Source organism: Nansenia antarctica (genome assembly GCF_963989245.1).
Source record: "Nansenia antarctica genome assembly, chromosome: 19".
In the NCBI taxonomy this organism is placed as follows: domain Eukaryota; kingdom Metazoa; phylum Chordata; class Actinopteri; order Argentiniformes; family Microstomatidae; genus Nansenia; species Nansenia antarctica.
In genome coordinates, this window is record NC_137692.1 from 18,012,748 (window position 1) to 18,020,247 (window position 7,500).

Consider the following 7,500-nt stretch of genomic DNA (forward strand, 5'->3'; position numbering starts at 1 on the left):
GAACCATGATGAGTGACCACGTCAGGGACTTCAGCCCACTGCACGCAGCAGACTTCGACGCCCAGCGGCTGTACGAGGCTGTCAGAGCCCGGGACCAGAGCTCTGCGGGCCGGCCGGCCAGGGCACCCACACCCGGGGACGGAGGCACCACCGCAGGCCTGGCAGGTTAGTAAGATGGTCTTATCCCCCAGCCCCCCAGGCCTCCTTCTCTCTCATGTACCTGTACTTTATCGAGACTAGAGTCTAACTGGATGCTATGCTAGTATGCTAGGGGGAAGGGGGGTGTTCCATCAACGTTGCTGAAGGAAAATCCACTTCCAGGTTTATTCTGACACATCTCGCGAGATTTGACCAAATAATCCAGGCTTGTTTTTTTGATAACTCTCGCGATAACTCTCTCTCGCGTCAAAATAAGCCTGGATTTTCCTTTAGCGGCGTTGGTGGAACACTCCCCCCGGCTAGGTCAACAGCTGTGTGCGGTTGAACGTTGAAGACATTGACAGGTTCGCTGAGCTAGCATTAGCATTAGCTAGCTAGCTTGTCAGTTTGTTGTTTACCAACATTAGCATTAGCTAGCCAGCTAGCCGGTTCAGCTCAGTAAACCATACTGGTTACCGTGGCGACCAGACCACCACGCTGGGCATTCAGCTAGCAACGACATTAGCCAGCCTCGGTTGTGTGTGTGTGTGTGTGTGTGTGTGTGTGTCTGTCTGTCTGTCTGTCTGTCTGTCTGTCTGTGTGTGTCTGTCTGTCTGTCTGTCTGTCTGTCTGTCTGTCTGTCTGTCTGTCTGTCTGTGTGGGGGAGATACAGTTGTCAACAACCTTGACTCCCTCGTCACTGTTACTATATTCTATACCAGAGAGAGGCTGTGTCTGTAGTCTAACCCTGTCTGTCTGTCCTGTTTTAGCGTGGTGAGTTTAGATGGCTAGATTACTAATCCCCTTATCAGCACAGTCTGCGTTTAAACATCCAAATGATCTCAGCTGCTCGTTAACGTGTGTGTGTGTGTGTGTGTGTGTGTGTGTGTGTGTGTGTGTGTGTGTATGTGTGTGTGTGTGTGGGGGGGGGGGGTCAGCTCTCAGAGAGACTCCAAGGAGGCTGTAGAGGAACATTGTTTTATTATGTAGTGTAAATCATTGCTATTGTGTGTTTTATTGATTACTATTGTTCTATTGTTGTTTTTATGCCGTGTTGATATGTTAAAGCACTTTGAGCTGCAACGTTTGCAGGAAAAGTGCTATACAAATAAAGGTTATTATTATTATGATTATTGTTATTATTATTATTATTATTATTATCATTATTATGATTGTTATTATTATTATCATTGTTAAGTATTGAGGTTAGCGAAGGATGGGGAGACTCTCCCAGCACACTGGTAGTACATACAGGCTGCGTTCGTAAATTCGCTCTGGAAATCTGATCAGCACTCATGTCCAATCAAATTACCCTCTTGGTCCCTTAATGACGTTGAACCCAACATAGGGTAGTGGTGGTCTAGTGGATAGTGAGTTGGACTGGTGATGGGAAGGTTGTGAGTTCAAATCACCACCACTAGTGTGTCCTTGAGTAAGACCTGGGAACACCACCACTAGAGAACGTAGAGCAGTTTGAACACAGTGTAATGTTGTGTTTCGCAGAGAACGTAGAGGAGTTAGAACACAGTGTAATGCAGAAGAAGATGAAGATTCCTAAGATGGCGACGCGGAACTCGGCGACGGAGAACCACTATGGGGAAGAGAGAATGCCCCTGAGACATAAACAGGTGAGCTGAATGACCCTTAACCCCTAACCCCTTATTCCTTAACCCCTAACCCCTGCGAGAGAGAGAGAGAGAGAGAGAGAGAGAGAGAGAGAGAGAGAGAGAGAGACAGAGAGAGAGAGACAGAGAGAGAGAGACAGAGAGAGAGAGACAGAGACAGAGACAGAGACAGAGACAGAGACAGAGACAGAGACAGAGACAGAGACAGAGAGAGAGAGAGAGAGAGAGAGAGAGAGAGAGAGAGAGAGAAAGAGAAAGAGAAAGAGAAAGAGAGAGAGATTTTAAATGACCTAAAAGTTGTCATTAACTGTCCCTTCTCAACTTCTTACCTGTGACAACAACTTCTGTCTGTGCAGTATTTAATTGGTTGCACAAGGCCTCCGTACACCTGTCCCTCCTGGCTTTGTCTTTGTAGACCTCAAGCTTCTCATTCCAAAGGCATTACAGTGACATAGAGACAGAGGGATGAGATGTTCATTCATTCAATTCAGTCAAACATTCAAACTTTATTTCAACTTGTAAGGCACTGAGGTTTCCCTCATTTACAGTGTCAACGAGCTTAAATACAAAGACACAGAAATCAACAAATACATTAAAATTAATAAAAAATCAATAGATATAAACAGAAAGTCAGTTAAAACAGCTACAAGTTGATACACAGTGGTCAGTGATGAAAGAGTTAAACTTCGTATATGTAACATAGATGTGTGTGACTGTGAGCCAGCTAGCTATCATGACTAGCATCGATTTTCTTAGGTAAAAACTACGCTTATTCAATGTACTAGCTTTGAAGATTAGGTCAAGTAAATGACCCAGAATCTGTTACTTTGATAGATTTCCGTCTAATAATCAATTTAATTACATATTTTTACTGCTGGAGCCCATAGTTACCATGGAAACGGATGAAAGCATTAGTAGTAACTTAAGCTAATAAATAAAGATAGCTGAGAATACAGTTCATGACAGTTGCTGAAAACAATGAACAACACATTATACATTCGTAATATATGGGAACCACATGTTTTAATGGTTCAATTTACCTGAGAAGAATGAAATTAGCTGCCTCTCCACTTCCTCGCTCCAGGCAAGATTGGCCGCCATCTTGGTTGATTTTCCTCAGCCGAAAAAAATTGTCACATGACTAAAATCTGTATTCTGATTGGAGGATCCCGAAGAGTTGCCTGCTGCGTTGCTCTGCGGATCAAAGTCTCCCAGATAATGAAAAGTTGCTTTCCAATAGAAAATATTGCTGGCAATATTGCCCCAAAAAGTTGCCTGTGTATCATAGGCTTTACAGTACAAATACAGTCATCTATTTTTACCATCATGTTCTGGATTAACACACATTCATCTGGCCAGCTGCCCTTCCACTGGTTAATCCCCTGATCTGCTGTTCCCAGAACACCGTGACTCCACCATGACTCCACCATGACTATTCCATGACTCCTCCATGACTCCTCCATGACAACACTGTGACTCCTCCATGACAACACCATGACTCCTCCATGACTCCAACATGACTCCTCCATGACTCCTCCATGACAACACTATGACTCCTCCATGACAACACCATGACTCCACCATGACTCCTCCATGACAACACTATGACTCCTCCATGACTCCTCCATGACAACACTATGACTCCTCCATGACAACACCATGACTCCTCCATGACTCCACCATGACTCCTCCATGACAACACTGTGACTCCTCCATGACTCCACCATGACTCCATGACTCCTCCATGACAACACCATGACTCCTCCATGACAACACCATTACTCCTCCATTACTCCTCCATGACAACACCATGACTCCTCCATGACAACACCATGACTCCTCCATGACAACACCATGACTCCTCCATGACAACACCATTACTCCTCCATTACTCCTCCATGACAACACCATGACTCCTCCATGACAACACCATGACAACACCATGACTCCTCCATGACAACACCATGACTCCTCCATGACAACACGATGACTCCTCCATGACAACACCATTACTCCTCCATGACAACACCATGACTCCTCCATGACTCCTCCATGACAACACCACGACTCCTTCATGACTCCTCCATGACAACACCATGACTCCTCCATGACTCCTCCATGACAACACCATTACTCCTCCATTACTCCTCCATGACAACACCATGACTCCTCCATGACAACACCACGACTCCTTCATGACTCCTCCATGACAACACCATGACTCCTCCACGACTCCTTCATGACTCCTCCATGACAACACCATGACTCCTCCATGACAACACCATGACAACACCATGACTCCTCTATGACAACACCATGACTCCTCTATGACAACACCATGACAGCACCATGACAACACCATGACTCCTCCATGACAACACCATGACAACACCATGACAACACCATGAGTGCTCCCAGTGCTTTCCCGCTCCCTTCATCCATACCCGTATCTCCTCAAATCCCTGCCTGTTGTCCTCTACTGTTCTCCATAATGATTAACCACCATTACCTGTTGACTCCCCAGCCCCAGCCCCAGGCCCAGCCCCAGGACCACACTCGCTCCACCTCCACCTCCTCTAGCCGGAGTCTGGCAGCGGTGGTGGCTCGCCTGGAGAGGAGCGCTGCCAGCTCCTGCCTAGAGGGGGAGGACGACCTGGAAGAGGAGGAGGAGGAGGAGGGAGAGGGGGAGGGGGAGCAGGAGCAGGAGGAGGAGGAGGGTGAAGAAGAGGAGGAAGAGGAGGAGGAGGAGGAGGGAGACTCCGGTCTGGAGGAGGCGGTGGTCCCCAGGGTTCTGTACGAGGAGCTGGTCCTCAGCTACCAGCAGCAGGAGGAGGAGATGAGGAGGCTGCAGGTGGGTAGAGGCACGGCTGGGGCTCAGGAGGTAGAGGCTGGTGGAGGTAGAGGCTGTGGCTCAGGAGGTAGAGGCTGGTGCAGGTAAAATCAGTCTAAGTCAGTCTGTATAAGTCAGTCTATATAAGTCAGTCTATATAAGTCAGTCTATGTAAGTCAGTCTATATAAGTCATCTATATAAGTCAGTCTATATAAGTCAGTCTGTATAAGTCAGTCTATGTAAGTCAGTCTATATAAGTCATCTATATAAGTCAGTCTATATAAGTCAGTCTGTATAAGTCAGTCTATATAAGTCAGCCTATATAAGTCCGTCTTTATAAGTCAGTCTATATAAGTCAGTCTATATAAGTCAGTCTGTATAAGTCAGTCTGTATAAGTCAGTCTGTATAAGTCAGTCTATATAAGTCAGTCTGTATAAGTCAATCTATGTAAGTCAGTCTATATAAGTCAGTCTATATAAGTCAGCCTATATAAGTCAGTCTGTATAAGTCAGTCTGTATGAGTCAGTCTGTATAAGTCAGTCTATATAAGTCAGTCTATATATAGGGGTAGTGGTGGTCTAGTGGATAGTGAGTTGGACTTGGGATCGGAAGGTTGTGAGTTCGAATCCCGCCTGAAGCCACACCACTACTAGTGTGCCCTTGGGTAAGGCACTTAGCCCTCAGTTACTCCAGGGGGAATGTCCCTGTAATTCGTAATTGTAAGTCGCTTTGGATAAAAGCGTCTGCTAAATGACAAAAATTAAAAATTAAATTAAAATTATATAAGTCAGCCTATATAAGTCAGTCTGTATAAGTCAGTCTATATAAGTCAGTCTGTATAAGTCAGTCTGTATAAGTCAGTCTATATAAGTCAGTCTGTATAAGTCAGTCTGTATAAGTCAGTCTATATAAGTCAGTCTATATAAGTCAGTCTGTATAAGTCAGTCTGTATAAGTCAGTCTGTATAAGTCAGTCTGTATAAGTCAGTCTATATAAGTCAGTCTGTATAAGTCAGTCTATATAAGTCAGTCTGTATAAGTCAGTCTATATAAGTCAGTCTGTATAAGTCAGTCTATATAAGTCAGTCTATATAAGTCTGTCTATATAAGTCAGTCTGTATAAGTCAGTCTATATAAGTCAGTCTATATAAGTCAGTCTATATAAGTCAGTCTGTATAAGTCAGTCTGTATAAGTCAGTCTATATAAGTCAGTCTATATAAGTCAGTCTGTATAAGTCAGTCTATATAAGTCAGTCTGTATAAGTCAGTCTATATAAGTCAGTCTGTATAAGTCAGTCTATATAAGTCAGTCTGTATAAGTCAGTCTATATAAGTCAGCCTATATAAGTCAGCCTGTATAAGTCAGTCTATATAAGTCAGTCTATATAAGTCAGTCTGTATAAGTCAGTCTATATAAGTCAGTCTATATAAGTCAGTCTATATAAGTCAGTCTATATAAGTCAGCCTATATAAGTCAGTCTATATAAGTCAGTCTATATAAGTCAGTCTATATAAGTTAGTCTATGTCAGGCTGTATAAGTCAGTCTATATAAGTCAGTCTATATAAGTCAGTCTATATAAGTCAGTCTGTATAAGTCAGTCTGTATAAGTCAGTCTATATAAGTCAGTCTATATAAGTCAGTCTGTATAAGTCAGTCTATATAAGTCAGTCTGTATAAGTCAGTCTGTATAAGTCAGTCTATATAAGTCAGTCTATATAAGTCAGTCTATATAAGTCAGCCTATATAAGTCAGTCTGTATAAGTCAGTCTATATAAGTCAGTCTGTATAAGTCAGTCTGTATAAGTCAGTCTGTATAAGTCAGTCTATATAAGTCAGTCTATATAAGTCAGTCTATATAAGTCAGCCTGTATAAGTCAGTCTATATAAGTCAGTCTATATAAGTCAGTCTGTATAAGTCAGTCTGTATAAGTCAGTCTATATAAGTCAGTCTGTATAAGTCAGTCTATATAAGTCAGTCTGTATAAGTCAGTCTGTATAAGTCAGTCTATATAAGTCAGTCTGTATAAGTCAGTCTATATAAGTCAGTCTATATAAGTCAGTCTGTATAAGTCAGTCTATATAAGTCAGTCTATATAAGTCAGTCTGTATAAGTCAGTCTGTATGAGTCAGTCTGTATAAGTCAGTCTATATAAGTCAGTCTATATAAGTCAGCCTATATAAGTCAGTCTGTATAAGTCAGTCTGTATAAGTCAGTCTATATAAGTCAGTCTATATAAGTCAGTCTATATAAGTTAGTCTATATAAGTCAGTCTATATAAGTTAGTCTATATAAGTAAGTCTATATAAGTTAGTCTATATAAGTCAGTATAAGTCAGGCTGTATAAGTCAGTCTATATAAGTCAGTCTATATAAGTCAGTCTGTATAAGTCAGTCTATATAAGTCAGTCTATATAAGTCAGTCTACATAAGTCATCTATATAAGTCAGTCTGTATAAGTCAGTCTGTATAAGTCAGTCTACATAAGTCATCTATATAAGTCAGTCTATATAAGTCAGTCTGTATAAGTCAGTCTGTATATAAGTCAGTCTGTATAAGTCAGTCTGTATAAGTCAGTCTACATAAGTCATCTATATAAGTCAGTCTATATAAGTCAGTCTGTATAAGTCAGTCTGTATATAAGTCAGTCTGTATAAGTCAGTCTGTATAAGTCATCTTTATAAGTCAGTCTATATAAGTCAGTCTATATAAGTCAGTCTGTATAAGTCAGTCTGTATAAGTCAGTCTGTATAAGTCAGTCTATATAAGTCAGTCTGTATAAGTCAGTCTATATAAGTCAGTCTGTATAAGTCAGTCTGTATAAGTCAGTCTATATAAGTCAGTCTGTATAAGTCAGTCTATATAAGTCAGTCTATATAAGTCAGTCTGTATAAGTCAGTCTATATA

General features: G+C 41.9%; 2 protein-coding genes across 2 annotated transcripts in view; both read left to right on the forward strand.

The window, feature by feature from the left end:
• Nucleotides 1-7,500, forward strand: part of agbl4 (AGBL carboxypeptidase 4) — a gene marked incomplete at both ends in the record, with an annotated part of 112,952 nt that overhangs the window by 84,691 nt on the left and 20,761 nt on the right. The window lies entirely within an intron of this gene.
• The window catches only part of bend5 (BEN domain containing 5), a gene marked incomplete at both ends in the record, with an annotated part of 10,615 nt that continues 4,785 nt past the window's right edge, over nucleotides 1,671-7,500 (forward strand). The window contains 2 exons of the mRNA XM_080549169.1: nucleotides 1,671-1,766; nucleotides 4,300-4,614. Coding sequence (XP_080405295.1) covers nucleotides 1,671-1,766; nucleotides 4,300-4,614 — 411 coding nt within the window. The remainder of the gene's footprint in view (nucleotides 1,767-4,299; nucleotides 4,615-7,500) is intronic.